A 16554-nucleotide genomic window follows, 5' to 3' on the forward strand; every position below is an offset into this window, starting at 1 on the left:
AAATAAAGAATTATCTGTCCCTCATGTCACAACATCTATCATGTAGCTGGCATAAGATGGTCACTGTTCACCTGGAAAGGTAGGAATTGGGGAACCTGGAACAGGTTAGTGCTATGATTCTGACCACTGAGCAGTCATAATGATCAATAGAGATACAAGTCTGTCCTGAGGGCTTCCTCACCCCTTCTGCTCAGACCTCTTCACCCTGGATCCTCTACACGCCAGTCTCAAATGACACATTGCAACACTGCTTCCCTGTCAAGCAATAACCCGGAAGGCTAAATCTCAATTACACTATCGTTTAGAGACACACTGCAGCTGTGCAGACCATGGCACCTTTTCCCCAATAAAAAGCACTTTCCTGGGCTAGAGAAATGGCTCAGCGGTTAAGAGCACCGACTGCTCTTCCAGAGGTCCTGAGTTCAATTCCCAGCAACCACATGGTGGCTCACAACCATCTGTAAAGAGATACCCTCTGATACCCTCTTCTGGTGTATCTGAAGACAGCTACAGTGTACTTATATATAATAAATGAATAAATCTTTTTTTTTAAAAAAAGCACTTTCCTGGAAATGAAGTCAGCTGTTCTCTGGGGTCCTCTCTCTCTCTCTCTCTCTCTCTCTCTCTCTCTCTCTCTCTCTCTCTCTCTCTCTCTCTCTCTCTCTGCTTTGCGAAGCTGGAAGACACTCCCAACTGTTCTGGCACTGAAGATCTCCATAGAATAGTATTCGGTATCTAGCCAAGCACCGCCCAGCTCTTCCCAAACTCTGGCTTTTCCCCCAAATATTTCTAGTGTGTTTGAACAGAATTTCCTGCTGTCTTTCTCTGTGATCCACAGCATCACTTAAGCCTGGGCAGGGGACTGTCATGAGTCATATTCCCCCTGAAGGGCAAACACTACCAAACCCCAAAGGAATAGGAATAAAAGGGGCCCTAAATGCAGAGCACATTGGAGAAGAACGCCATTACACTTTGGAGTGGGTGCACAGCAGAGCTTTGCAACAGGGATCCTGTGGAAAGCTAGTTTGTAAAGTATAACTACTTACCTTGGGGAGGGGAAAGTCTATTGCCAGATAGCTTTCAGATGGACGACAACAGGCTTGCTTAGCACAAACCTCTCACTCTCCCACACACTGTGCTGGCACACTGAGCATGGTGGTGTATGCCTTTACTTCTGGCCCCCAAGAGTCAGAGTGTGTAAATCTCTGAGTTTCCAGAAATGTTAGTGATTCCCAAATATGGTATTTCTTTTCTTTCTTTCTTTCTTTCTTTCTTTCTTTCTTTCTTTCTTTCTTCCTTCCTTCCTTCCTTCCTTTCTTTCTTTCTTTCTGCTCCTCCTCCTCTTCCTCCTCCTCTTTCTCCTCCTCCTTCTCTTCCTCCTCCTCCTCCTCTTCCTCCTCCTCTTTCTCCTCCTCCTCCTTCTCTTCTTCCTCCTCCCTCCTCTTCCTCCTCCTCTTCTTCTCCTCCTCCTCCCTCCTCTTCCTCCTCCTCTTCCTCCTCCTCTTCTTCTTCTTTTCCTCCTCCTCCTCCCTCCTCTTCCTCCTTCTCCTCCTTCTCCTCCTCCTCCTCCTCCTCTTCCTTCTCCTCCTCTTCCTTCTTTTTCTCTCTTTCCCCCACCAAATATCTCAAAGTATTGGTATTTTAGAATATGCATCTCTTAGGGAAGAAAGGTCTTGGTTAAAGAAATTCTCTCTCTCTCCAGACCTAGACAACTTGTTTGGATCAGGCCACCCATCTACCTGAAAAGCAGGATCAGGCCCCTATATACTACCCTCCATGGCATCCTCCTGCTCGAGTATGCTCCTGTTTCCAGGCCATCAAAAGAAAAGTCAGGCTCCCCAAGGCCTGCTCCAGAAAGGACAACACTGTGATTTCTATGCTGGTGACAAGGAAGGCCAGTGCAGCCTATGGGAAGACTGAGAACTTTTGGTCATCTAGAAAACCATCAAAGTTTCTGGTCACCAGAACCACCAGAAACGTTTGCTGAAGCCCCAGAGCTTCTGATGCAAAGGCTGGGTGAGGCATTTTGGACTAGCATCTATGTGGCCTTCCCTATACACTATCCCTTTGGTGGTCCCCATTCTCCAGATAGAAGTCAAGTTCACACTGTCCTCACAGCAATGCAGCACCAAATGGTTTCATCAGTCTCAGTGTGTGAATGGCACACTCCCCTCTACAGCAACTCTAACTACCATTGGACAAATATTCAATCAACATTTGTACCAACCATGGCTCAAGCCTTCTACTAGGTGCTAGAAACTTCACTTTCCAACCATCCACCATGTCATTTCAGTCTTTGATACCCAGTGCGTATCCACAAGGGAAAGACCAAAGTCTCAGTCCAGGGGACTAGCTCTGCATCGCTCCCATTTTAAATCGTTCCCATCTCACGTCACTGAAGGACGACAATCTGGAACCACCCCTGGGGACTCTACAAATGTTCAACCATCCCCAGAAGAGACCTGAGAGCCAGCATCAGCCCTGTGACGGTCAGAGAACAACTCGTGAGAGGTTAGTTCTCTCCTTCTACCTTATGGACTCTGGGAATCAATGTCAAGTCGACAGGCTTGGCAGCAAGCCCCTTAACCTTTTAAGCCACCATGACAGCCCCTAGGCCTTTCTTTAAATCAAGGGCCACACAGAACTTGCCCCAGCTAGTCTGGCCCTAAATTTAGCCCCTTCCACAGCTATAAACATCCCCAAAGCCCAGGCAGATTGGGAAAAGCCTGGGCCTTAGGGAAAAGTGGTCCACAGCACAAAAGGAAACTCCCTAGAGTTGGGGGATGTGAGGTCCTGTCCCCAGTCTGTCCCTAACCAGTGCTACCTTCAGCAAATCTCTGAACCAATTCTCTCAAGTGAACTGCACAGGCCAAGAATTTAAAAATTCCACTCTCCCCTCCTTCCTCAGTCCTGTTTACAGCATCCAATCTCTGCCCCCAGCAAGGCTTCCTGCAGTGACAGCATAACAAGCCCCAGGGCTCTCCTCCAGCCCTGAGAAGCAACCTGGCAGCTTGGGCATCCTTAAGGGAAGAAGCTATGGGACAGATTGGCTTCCTGAGACATCCAGGCTGAAGGACCAGAGCATGGCACAGACCCCATGAATAGAAGTGGCACCCAGGGGCCAAAGGTGTGTCAGCCTGGACAGAAAACTCAACTTCCAAAAGCCGTCAAGGCTGGCCCATCACATTAGCATCATGTCGAGGGTCTACCCCAGCTGCACTGGCCTGGGTGACCCCCTAATTAGACTTTCATAGTGTGACAAGAAGCCCACTTGGCCCGATTGCCAGCTGGGGCTCCCATCCATCTGGTGACTGAGTTAATGAACCCATGAGGGGCGAGTAGGGCTCATTACAGACAAGGTTAGGGAATACAAGATCCCTGTATCCTCGAGGCCTGCCCTCTTCCCTCCCCCCCATGCTCACACTTAGGGTGTGAGGGGAGCTGCTTTCAAGTGAAGAGGAAGCATGGGCAAGTGATGAGACCGCCATGCGCACCCCTGTGGACCGCTCTAGCAACAACTCAGAGTGTAACCAGAGGTCTTCGAACCTGCCAGGTCAGACAGAGAGCCTTGGGACTGGGAGCTCAGGGTGTGTGCAGCTAGGTAGGAGGGCTTTTGTGTTCTCAATAGTAAGATAGGGATGTGTTTAAGTATTGAGGTCCTCCAGACCAGCAAAGAGGAGGAATGGTCTGTGGACTCGGTCCGTGAGAAGACATTCTAAGGACATAGAGGGCAAGCTGGTACCCAAGTAAAACCCAACAAGATGAAGCCAGGATGTGCTGGAAGGAGGTACTAATCTCAGCTGGGCATAAATGAGTGCAACTCCAACTCACTAATCTACTGCCTACAGCACCCTTCGGCATGGAAGCCATCTCTACCTTTACTTGGTACATGAGAACAACTAGCTCCTGGAGGCAAGAGGAAGTTGCAGAACCTTTGCAGGACTTCGCAGGACCTTGCAGGTCAAGGTCCAGTCCTGGCCTCCTCCTCCAGTTTTGACCTCCTTGTTTGGCCAATTGCGCCTGCCAGCAACCCTCCCGCCCAGCGCCGCCTCCCATTCCAGGACCCGCAGCCAATTTCTCACTTGAACTGGTGCTCCCGGGAGCTTCGAATCTTGGAGGAGAAGCGCTCGGCCAGCTTCTCCAGGCTGCGGGAATACTCCAGCTCGATCTCAGCTTTCCTGCGGAAGAACTCCTGCAAGTCTTGCAGCAGCTGCAGCCGCGACTCTGACTGCTGCTCCAGGCATTTGAACTGCTCCACCAGCTGCGTGCGGATCTCTGTGGGAGGCAAGGAGCTGAACATCAGGCGATGGCTGGAGACAGCAGTGGACCCATACCCCTCAGAGCCCCCAGCCGCAGGCCCAGTTTTGCTAGGCTGAGATTTGGTACGGGCCCCTTTCTCCTATACAGTCTAACCCACTGTTTCCCAGACTTGAGTCACCCCAAGTTGCGGCTGATGTTTCTGACTACTGCTCAGGCCACTGGCTACATTGTTACTCCACGTGACTGGAGGATTGACTAACTTTTCTCAGTGTAATCAGTTTGCTTAGACTAAAAAGCTGTATACTAAGCTCCAGAAAAGGGGGAGGGGGCTCAGAAAAAGCCTGGGATATCAGAAATAAGTTCTATGAAAACAACAGTTTTTAAATTCTATTTACATGTTACAACTAGGGTTTGCCAAAGGGCCAAAGGCCTTGCCCAAGAGGCTTGTTCTTTGTGGCTCAGGGAGCGGGTTGGGTTTTTCTCACCTAGTGCAGGCAGGACCCTCAGGGCATTAGAATGCATCTGGAGTTCCAGCATTCCCCAGGGTCACGTCTGTCCCGTTCTTCATTACTCTAAGCTCCATGTGTAAACATCCCAAGTACCACTAAAAGAGCATCCTCCACACTTGGGGAAGTACTGACTGATCCAGCTGAGTTTGGGAAGCCAGAGGACCATTCAAAAGCTGGGGATCAAGCTAAAAAAAATCTCACCAGAGTCCTTATGACCCTTAACAACCCTAATGTGACCTGATATCCCACAAGTCACAGCCTATCATTTTGTCAAGTCCCATACTGTCGCTGCCACCATTCAGGTGCAGCAACCCCTTTCTGTGTCCTCAACAGATCCAGCTCTGCAAGGCACCCAACTTGCACTTCACTGACAACCTTCTCAAAAATGCCCCAGGCTCCCCTCTGCCTAGGAGTTACATCCAACTCTTTAGTGTGGACTTGATGTTCAGGATTCCCCTTCTACACTCCATGAATTTTTCAATTCACTCAAACTCATCCTTGAATGGTACAGCATCCCCTTCCATCATCATCAACATCATCATCACCATCAACATCATCACCATCATCATCAAAAGGGGGGTTGCAAACTTACACAGACCGACTGGGGATATAACAAGACTTCTCAAGGGGTCTTCAGACAGAAGTATAGAAGAGTCCACATGATAGTCTTATGCCCACTCCTATGCTCCCCAGTTCAGCCTAACAATGCCACACCTTTCCCACTTCACTCCTCACAATGGTCCCGTTCTCAATTTCCTAAAGAAAAACTAAGGCTGCATTCATTCAGACTCTAACTATGATAGAAGCACCCAAAAGGGCAAAACTGTCTGGGTGTCCCAAAAGGAACAATTTTAAATATTGGTGTTAGGAAACCTTCCTCAGGCCAGGCCTGGTGGCTCATGCCTTTTATCCCAGCATTTGGAAGGCAGAAGAGACAAATCTCTGTGAGTTCAAGACCAGCTTGGTCTACAAAGTGAGTTCCAGGACAGCCTAGGCTACACAAAGAAACTCTGTCTTGAAAATCAAATGAGAGAGAGAGAGAGAGAGAGAGAGAGAGAGAGAGAGAGAGAGAACTATCCTAGACTCAAAGGATCACAAAACCCTCTGCACTCAAATAAATAAATAGTAAGTAAATAAATAAAATATAACTTCAAAAGTCTAAATATCAGTTCAATTTGTATATAGGTTAAAAAGAAATATAATCATCAACTTATAAGTTTTAACAATATTAAGATAAAATTCTGTGAAGGAAATCGAAGGGAATTATGGACTCAGAAAGATATAGTGACATAAAGGGTTTTAGGTTCTCTTCGATGGACAATTGAGAATATTGACATACTGCAGAATTCCTCCTATGTCCTGACAATTCCATTCCATGATAAATACCCCAAAACGTCAGTGCTTATGTCCACCTAAAACTGTGTTCTAGAATCAGAGCTTTATAAGGAAGCCAGTGTTCCCAAGTAAGGTACTCTCCAAGGGGATGCTATGCGGTGAGAAAATAGGGGCTGCATCCAGCATAGGCTTGAAATGTGAGGACCTCGTGTTCACTGAATCATTCAGGAGAACTGAGACCAGGGAAGGTGGTTCACAGTGTTAGAGAGAGAAGCAGTCACCTTTAGAGGGATGCTGACCCAGAGGAAGACAAGGTTGTCATCTGGGGTCTGAGTATGCTCACACACCTTGATCCGAGCAGTACACGGGTCAGATGGATGGAGCTGGGCCCCATCTGTGCATTCTTCTAGATTATGTAAGAGTTCGTGAAAAGACGACTTTTTAAAATCGCAATGTTACTGAGCTTTGGTTTGCTCTACTTTGAAGAGAATGGTGTAATGTTATTCTAAAATGCTAATATTTAAAACATGGCAGAAATATATCCTCTGTTAACTACTTACATTTAGACAGAAACATTTTATATGTCAACTAAAACTGTGGAACAGCAGAGGCTTTTGGGTCCATCCTGAGGGTAGACAGCAGGAGGCCCACACTGCTGCTCTGTAGCCCTGGCAGGACGGTCTCCTTCCAGAAGGCCTGGCACACCCACTGCCTCCACCACCATCCCCAGAGCACCCTGGGACTCCTGGAAGCACAGACTGCCAAGACTGGTTTTGGATAAGGGTTGTTACCATTCCTGCAAGCCCTGTGTGAGGTCTCTACAAATGAAATCCAAGCTCTGAGTATGGATTCTCAGCATAAACAGGTCCACAGCACCTGTCCAGCAAATCGCTATTGATGCTTATGGCCTTTCTATGTGCTGCCCACAGAGCCCCTGGATGTGAGCATCTCATGTGACACACAGGTACACATACAAACACGCAATGCTCATGGACACACAGATAAACACAGAGTTCATTCACAGGACCGTAGCGCATGCCACATATGCAGCATGCCATATAGCAGTTAGTTAACCACTATTCACCAACCCCACATACCAGGCACATTGAGGCAAAAGTCACATATGCATGTATACACACATGTCACATTTACATACATGCACACACCACATGCATACACATGACACACATACATAAATACATGCACACACATGTACCACATGCATACACATATACATGTACACATATATACACATGCCCCACATATACATACACATATACACATGTATACACTCACCATACACACTTGGTGTGGCTCTCACTCACTATCAGGTTTTACACACATACACATAGACTGTGGCTCTTGCTCACCATTGGTTTCAGAGGCTTTGTGTAGACTAAGCTCAGAGGCTTGGTAAAGGTCACATGACGCTCTATAAACTGTCATCAGCTGCACAGCTGTACATAGGCCCATGTGTATAAATGGATGAAATGCTGTCGCTCACATGAGACTCAGATGCTGTATCAACACGTAGCCTCGAAAATCTCTTTTACATATTCCCCTACCAACTTTCAGACCCTTTGCTGTTAGAATCATCTCGATGATGCTATCGTTTGAAGGGCTTGTGCTCTGTACGTGTTTCTCTCATGTAAGCCACAGGGCATCCCTAGAAGTAGGATAACTGCTGGCATCCCCAACTTCACCCCTGTAAGTGATGGGGTGGTGGCTCAGAGAACACCATAGCCGGTCCTAACAGCAAAGCGAAGCTAGGAATCAAACTCATGTCCCTCAGAAGGTGACAATACAGCCTTGGACACACCACAATAGACTGGAATCCACGAAGAGCTTGGTAGTTTTCAGGTTAAAACAAAACAAAGGGCAGCCCACTTCTAAGTCCCCAATCCTCCCCCCAAAGGTCGTCTGCATAACAAGATGCTCCTTATTAGAACGGCTGCAGGGCAGAGTCGGTTTGCCAGCATTCTCATGTTTTAGAGGAAAAGCTCATAAATCACACTGTAATGACAGGAGACATTCTGGAAGGGGCAGAGACACCTCCCCCCAGCGCACACAGCCAGCTGGAGCCTCCAAAGCACAGCGCACAGGGAACCTTCTGCATCTGGCTAACCGGAAGTCAAGGTGTCTAGTAATCAGAGACCACCCTCCAATTCTCCTCCGCAGCCCGGTGCCCCCTCCACAAGGCTGCTAGGAGCTAGGCCTTAGCTTTTCTCCTTGAAGATTTCAAAGAGGGAAAAATCAAGTTAAATCAAATGGAACTATTCCCCGGGCACAGCCTTGTGCAGTCGATGTCCCTCCGCACCCCCTGGGGGAAGGCATCCAACCACAGCCTGGCACAGTGAGGCAGAATAACAAAGGGGGTGAGGCAGGGGGAGAGCTGGAATAGGCTTTGACCTTGGTAACTACTCCGGCATGTTTCTAGTTCTACAGTCAGGGACATGAAGCTTAGGAAGAGCCAAGACTAATCCTACAGCCTGGCTCTCAGGAAGCAGTCATCTCCAGACTCTCCTGATACACTTTGCAGTGGCCCCACTGCTTATAGGGTAAAGGCCATGTCTCTGGCATTCAGTATGTAACAGTCCACAGCTTCCCTACCTAGACATGCTCCAGCTCACCAAAGCTGTCACCCACAGCAATAACCAGGCACCACGTCATAGCCACAGCCTCCCAAGCAGAAGATCCATGGGATTAGGAATTCTTGTTTCTCTTAATGAATAAACAACACTGGGGTAAATTTAAGTTTGCCCAAAGCCTGAACAGAAGGAGCAGAGAGCTCCTCTCTCCCCACCCCATGCACAGTTTCTCTCCTCACCGATATTTTCACTAGCCCACTCCACTTGTTACCACAGAAGAACTAGCCCAGATACACTCTCCCTTTGAGCCCATATTTTACTTTGGGGCTCTCTCTCGGTGTTATGTCTTCTGAAGGTTCAGACGAGGCTGTAATTGACAGGGGTCACCAGTATCACTCCACACAGCACAGTTTCATGGACCTCAGAGTCCCCTGTGGTTTGCCTAGTCATCACCCTTTCTGTCCCCCTTCCTGTGCCCATCCTGTCCCCTCGGCACCCCTGTGTTTTCCTGCCTCCCCAGTCTTACATTCCCCAGAATGTCTAGAGCTTGACCCTATCAGCAGGCAGTCCTCCTGACCAGCTCTGCCTCTCAGCAACACATTTACAAGGTTCCCGTATCATTTTGTAGCGTGGCAGTTCAGTTCTTTTTATCATAGAATGTTATTCCAATATGCAGGTGACTGTTCTGTGTTCTGTTTATTTGCTTATTTACTGAAGGCCACGTCGAGGGCTTCCTACTGTGGGCAACTATGAAAAGCCATCACAAACATTTGAAGGAATGTGTTTGAATAAACATACATCTCCAAGTCATCCGGGCAAAATACCTTTTAAAAGAAAAAAGTGATTCGAGACAGTGCACATCTTTGATCACTTAGAAAACAAAGGCAGGCAGACCTCTATGAATTTGAAGCCAGCTTGATCTGTGTAGCAAGTTCCAGCCCAGCCAGGACTACACAGTGAAACACTGCCAAAACAGACAAACAGAAAAACAAAACAAAGCAAAACAAAAACATCCAAAAGCCAGAAAAAGAAAAAAATCAATTTTTGAGGTTTATAAGGAGAAAAAGGGAATCTCAGTTTTCTCAAATTTTGGGGTAAAGTTCTCTCATATGTATGAGTGTTTGCCTGCTTTTATGTATGTGTACCACATGCATGCCTGCTGCCTGCCCGCAGAAGTCAGAAGAAAGCAATGGATCCCTGGGAACTAGACTACAGTTGGTTGTGAGCCCCTGTACGGTGTTGGTAGCAGAACCTGGGTCCTCCGCAAGAGCAGCAAAGGCTCTGAACCACTGAGCCATCTCTCCAGCCCCAAAGAACTATATTATTCAGTAGAAAAATAAAAGTCGAATTTATAAATGTTTAACATGGTCATCTCCAGCTGTAGCCATTTTCTGCAAAAGAAAATGTTCTCATTCTATTTTTAGTCCCGTAAACTCTAGTACAAAAACACCAAGCCAGGACTAGGAGAGGTCTCAGAGAGCAAAGGGGCTTGCCGCCAAGCCTGACAACCTGAGTTCAATCCTTAGAACCTACATGGTCTTAGGAGAGAAGTAACCTGCAAGGTACACACACACACACACACACACACACACACACACACACACACACACACACCCCACAGCTGCTTAGACAGTCTTTATCATATCATCATAACCCTGAGCTGGGGCCAGGGGATAGAGGATGGATGTTTTAAGTCAAACGGACCTGGCCCTAACTGAGCTAACTCTAGAAGCTTATCATTGTGGCTGATGTGGGAGGGCATGTGATAGTCCTTGCTTTACTTACTCTTGCTATTGGTTGAAATTTTCCATAAGAAAGAAGAAGAAAACAGTAGCCTCACCCAGAACTCATGCCAGGCTGAGCTCTGGTGAACAAGTCTGGCAGGGGAAGCCTATCAGCTTGCCTGCAGGCCTCAACCTGAGACTGCAGATACCCTCTGAGTCATGAACAGGTACCAGAATACCAGCTCAAAGGGCAGTTTTATATGCAGCTCCCGGCCCCCACCTGATCTGCCCAGTGAGCCTGGTCTTGAGGATGAAGGGGTCATCCTGAAAGCCCTGGCACCGAAAGGCCTTTCATGGTGAACCTCCCAAAAAGCATGATCGTGTGCCCCGTACCGTCTCCATTGCCCAGAGCTAGACAGGACATGTGTGGGTGGGTCTCACATCCATGTTCACCTCTCTTGGTCGTCATGATACCGTCAGCTGTTAGTATTACTACCTCATTCTATAGATGAATCAGCTAAGACTTAGGAGAAATTTGCCCAGAACCAGGGCTCATAGGGATTAAGGGACAGATAGGATCAGGGTGTGTCCTTACTGCTTTCCCTTCCAGAGATGATGCCTCACTTCCTGTCTCCACCCTACACTCCTGTCACTGAGGTATACCTGGGCCAGTCCATCACAACACATTCTGACTTTGAGGACAGGCCCTCTTGAGGTCCTCAGCTCTGTGGGACAGCAAAGCAGGCTTTGGGGTCACCCGTTCACTTAGTCAGCTTTGAGCTGGAACAGGTTTCCTTTCGGAAGTGAAACATACAGCCAGCCCTGTACTGTTGCAAGAAAACACCTCAGAGAAGTCCCCTGGGTCGGTTAGCACCACACCACCCAACTCAGTAGGCAATAGCTATGGGTGGTTATTTAAATTTTATGTTGTTTTTGCACATATATATGTTTTGCATGTTCATACACATGAGGTGCATGTGAAAACCCAACGATGGTGCATTCCTTGTCTGTGCGACATCTTATTTATTGGGGCAGGATGCCTCACTGCACTCAGAGCTCCTGATTCAGCTAATATGCTCAGCTAACTCGCTCCAGGGGTGCCCCCTCTTCACCTCCTACACAGTGAAGTTGGAGGCAGCTTGCTGGCTTTTACACGGGTTCTAGAGATCCAAACTGGTGGCAAGTGCTTTACCGGTTGGCTCATCCCCTGGTCCCAAGTTTTATTAAAATGAAGTTCGTTCTTCCAGCAACACACCCCTGTCTCAAGCCCTCAGATGCACATGTGGCTTGTGGCAAGCATAGTGTAGACTATTTCACCGATAGGAGAGCACTCATTTAAGATTCAATAGAATTTACTCACTACACCCATTTCCTTGAATAGACACAGAAGCCCAAAAAGGGCGGACATATTGGTCCCATGACTCACATGTGTGCACATATATGTTCTGACAAGAACAGATAGTGGGGTCCATAAACTCCCAGAACAACAGGTTAATGAAGACCCTCACTGCCCAGCCCAAAGCCAAGTATCTTGACAGGGTCCCCTGCCCTCTCCTACCAACCCCAGAGTAAAAGGTGTGACCGGTCAATTCATCTAACCAATGTCACTGAAAATTACCTTTCCTCACCGGTTGTACACTATAAATCTTGGGTGTCCAGTCACTGTAGAGGGCAGGTAACTCTACCTGTCCTGCAGGGTTGAGGCCAGTATTGGAGTAGACATAACATGCCAGGCACCTAGAGGACTGTGACTTGACATAATACAAAGGGTACATGCTCAGAGGCTCTGGGGACAGCCAGCCTGGCTGGCTTCTTAATCTGCTTGTCAATGGTGAGAGTTAATACATAAATAAAGCATTTTGCACAGGACCAGGCACATAGTAGGGATGCAGTAAAGAGACATCATGCTGCCCTGTGCACCAGAGGAACTGGTCACAAAGCTGTTCTCCACTTCTATCTCAGTTGTCACTGATCCACAGGAGGGTTAGATGATCCCATGACGACCCTTTCTCCAATCCCTTACATGGGGATGCAGCTTTCCTTTGGCAGCCTCCTGACCATTCCCTCTAGCTCTGTGGCATCCCTGGCAGCCAAGGGCCTCAGCTGCAAGGTCCCAGGCAGCTGCTGAAGCAGTTACCCTGGCAACCCAGGCCTGGGCCCAGATGCATCTGCTTTGTCTTTGAGCAGCAGGGAGCAGCCCTAGAGACCAGGAGAGTAGCCCTCTGTGAGCGGGTCCCTTCAGAATCTCTGTCAGGACTAGCACTTTGTATTGTCTCTTTCCCCTCCTTCCTCCGAACAAGCCTGTCAGTGTTCACTGAAGCCCATTAGCCTTCACCAAGCCAGGTAGGTTAACAGCCACTGCGACTCTGGCCATGGACGAGGAAGGGATGGCTGTCACACCATTTCATCGGTGAAAAAAACTGAGGTTCAAAAAAGAGCAAAGAATTTACAGGTTCTGCCAGGTACTGCCAGGGTTTAGCTGGGCTCCCAAGACTTCCAAGGGAATCAGCCCCAAGATGAAGCTGTTTCTCCAGCCTGAATAAATAGGCCACTGGGTGCTACAGTGGCCAAAGCTGAGTCTGACATTAAACTTGGCTGTACTCAGTAAGAGCTTGGCTGGGACACTGTCAAGTCCTGTGACCTTAAGCAAGCCAGTTCATCTCTGGCCTGTGGTTTTCCCATTTGCAAACTGGAGGGAATTAAAAACAGGCATTTGTGGAGTTCAGTATTTTCCATGAATCTGGGCTACAGCCTTGGGAGACAGCTCTCTGTTTTGAGGAGGAGAAAGAGGCACAGGCATGAGGTGGCTTGCCTAACTTCACCTAACACTTGATTCTTTGGGCTGCCCATCTTATATCGAGTGCCAGACATGCTCCCCAAATATTTGTCAGACATGCTACCCATCAGTCTGGCCTTACCTCCATCATTCCTTAGGGAAGTAAATGATTGAAGCCTTTGAACTACAAAGGCTTTGTTGAAACAAACCTTGCAGCTTCCTGAGGAGTGAGGTACACATAAGTTGGGGAGGCACTGAGTAATATAATCTACAGTTACTGCTCCACTTCTCACCCCTACCCCAAAAGGAAGCATGGTCTGTGGGCTAGCATTATAAAATAATAACGATTATTCTGTAATGATGATGAAGATATTACCTAGGAATGTCATCTTCATGTAAAAGAAAGTGGTATAGTCCCCATGGTCCCCACACTCAAGAATTAGCATTTCATATATATCTGTGGAGATGGGGAATAGGAGATTCCCCCACTTCCCACAACCATCCAAACAGAGAGATCCAGTTCTGCAGCTCCTGCAAGCAGGAGACAGTCAGCAAAGAGACGCCATCAAAATCTGATGAGGTGGGAGAGAAAGTTTCCCCTAACATCTGTGCTGTGTCCAAATAATCACCCGTCCCTGCCGTGAAGTCAGGTTTCCCTGACTTCCCGATGTTCAGTGAAAGGCAAAGGACGGACAGGGAGAAGCCAGGCCTCCTCCTGCCCATGTCCCTGAGTAAAAGTTGACTGTGATCAATCTCAACAGGAGATTAATATTCAGGACTCTGATGCCCAGTGGTCCCTAAAGGATCAGATGCATTGAGATGAGAAAAAATGAGAAGTCGTTAATGCTGAGAGCATCCAGCTGTGGCCTCTGACTCAGGATGCCCCACTTTATGTGGAAGGGGCAGAGAGGAGATGGCCAGCCTGGGGCCTTCTGATCTTTCACAGACCTCACAGCTGTCATCAGGTGATCGCTTCAAGACTTGTCCTATATTTACTTAATTCATGGGTTGTTTGCTTGCTTGCTTGCTTGGTTTCAATTGTGGGGAAGGGGTTTCAAGACAGGGTCTCTCACTGGGTAGCTCTGGCTATCCTAGAACTCACCATGTGGATCAGGCAGGCCTTGGACTCACAGAGCTCCTCTTACCTCTGCCTCCCAAGTGCTGGGCTTAAAGGCATGCACCACTACACCTGGTTTAATTCATGTTCTTACGTCATTGCTCTTTCAACCTGTGTTTCGGTACTAGAAATCGAACCTAGGACTTCATAGACGCTGGGGCAACGTTCTGCCTCTGAGTTGCATCTCCAGCTCATTTTCTTTCTCATGGGATGCTCTCTAGTATTTCCATTGGTGGGAAAGGGGGTAGCTGTAAAAATAAATGCAGCAAACACAAAATAAGGCTAGTAAGTTCTCTAGGACACTGTAGCCCAAAATCCACTTTCTTTTTTGATAAAAGAGGCTTGCCAAGGGTGAGAAGTGTTGAAGACATGCTGAAAGCAAGCAGAGACTGTGTTAGGTAAAAGAGAGAAAGAAGGCAAGCTGAAAGGGAAGAGCTGCCCCTTTGTGTGAGCCACTAAGGCCACTGTGTCTCTGTGGACCATCCTACAAAATGCCATCCTGGGGACTTGTCTTTCACCCCGGTTAACACTGATTGGTTGCACCATTAGTTAACAATAGGGAAAGGCAAACACTTGCTCTCACCTAAGGTAGCACAAGAGCCTGGGTATACACATGACACAATCTTTACTGGACAGAGGAAGTAGTTTTGGCACAAGAAGGCAATGCAGCCATCAAACAGACTCCTGGTGAGGCTATAAGTCAAAGAATGCCAACAAGAAGAGACAAGGAAGAGATTCTCATCCTGAGCCTTTAATAGGAGCAGGCTCTGCTAACACACTAGTGAGATAGATTTTGAATTTCTGGCTTTCAGGTCTAAAAGAGAATGAATGTGCATTTTACGTCAGCAGATTTGTAGGCACTCACTACAGCAGCCTTGGAAACTTATATAATGGACATCGTGCCCTCTTGAAAGCCTCTGCAAATAATCAGCACACGGTCTAAGAGGAGAGTGGGTAAGAAAGCACACCATTAGGTATCTAATAACCGCATGCTACATCTGCACAAGAGAGAGAAAGAGCAGACACAGAATCATTCTACCAAGACCAATCTGTCTGCAAGAAGCTCTCAATCTGGTTAGGCATGATGGTACACGTCTGTAATCAGCATTTGGAGGGTGGAATCAGGAAGATCAAGAGGTTAAGCTTATTCTCAACTACACAGTGAGTTTAAGAGCAGCCTGGGCTAGATGAGACCTTATTTTAAAAAATTTAAACAACAGCAAACAAACACAGAAAGTCCTTATGGGATAGGAAGATGAGACACATTTGATTTTTTAAAATAATAGTATTAATGATTTAAGATGGAATAATCCCTCGTCTGGGTTCAGAGACATTATAAACATCCATCCAAAATTTATATATGAAGATATTTATCACAGGATTGTCTATAAAAGGTAAAACCAGACCACAACATAACTATACAGATCTGCTTCAATAATCCTGACACACCTATATTATCCTTTCTTATGCTGTAAAAAATACTCAAGTTAAAAAAAAAAGAATAGTCTGTGGCCTTAGAACATGCTCCTTATATATTGTTAAACAACAACAACAACAGGTTATAAAAATGGGATTGGATTGTGGTTAAATGTTGCCTCCGCATGAAGGGAAGACTGAAGAGCCTACCTCAAGAAGTCAGCCATGACCATTTTTTGTCATGGTCATAGATCAACCCACTCCCTCAGTAGATATTTCCTAGGATTTTGTGCCCTACCAGGTTTTAGCAAACTTGGCCTAGAAGCTAGAAAACACATATTTTAGGCTTTATAGACCATTGGGCTTGTGTAGCAACTCCTTAGACCTGCCTTTGTGGAACAACAGTAGTCACAGTCAATTAAATAATGAACGTTCATAGCTGTTTCAATAAAACTTTATTTACAAAAATGGGCACCCAGACAGATTTGGGTTGAGAGAGGAAGCAGGCTAACTCATGTTCCACATTCTGCTCTGTTTGCTTGTTTTTGTTTTGTTCATATTTTCCAAAGCGTCTTCCCAACAGACATTATTCCTCTAACATGAGGAGAGGCATCAACTTTTACAAACTATCAATGGGTCCTGGGAAAGCCATGGCCAAGCATTGTGAGGTAGTTCCCTCCTCTAGGGGCCCTGTGTAAAATAGTGTGAAGAGAACACAAGCTGACAGCACGTTCGAATGTGCTTAGTGTGCAGGAGCCATCACTTACAGCTCTAGGAAGCCAAAGCAGAGCAGCTCTCGCATCCTGAGAGCTGTCTCCAAGGTGCCTCT

The 16554-nt window shown here is 47.1% G+C and overlaps 1 protein-coding gene across 4 annotated transcripts in view; it reads right to left on the reverse strand.

Annotated features, from left to right (window-relative positions):
* Srgap3 (SLIT-ROBO Rho GTPase activating protein 3) overlaps positions 1–16554 on the reverse strand; it is a 235326-nt gene that overhangs the window by 115431 nt on the left and 103341 nt on the right. For all 4 annotated transcript variants that reach the window (XM_006237048.5, XM_039108203.2, XM_039108202.2 and 1 more), the window contains exon 2: positions 4083–4275. In XM_006237048.5, the coding sequence (XP_006237110.1) occupies positions 4083–4275 (193 nt within the window). The remainder of the gene's footprint in view (positions 1–4082; positions 4276–16554) is intronic.

This window comes from Rattus norvegicus, chromosome 4, assembly GCF_036323735.1.
Source record: "Rattus norvegicus strain BN/NHsdMcwi chromosome 4, GRCr8, whole genome shotgun sequence".
Taxonomy (NCBI): Eukaryota; Metazoa; Chordata; class Mammalia; order Rodentia; family Muridae; genus Rattus; species Rattus norvegicus.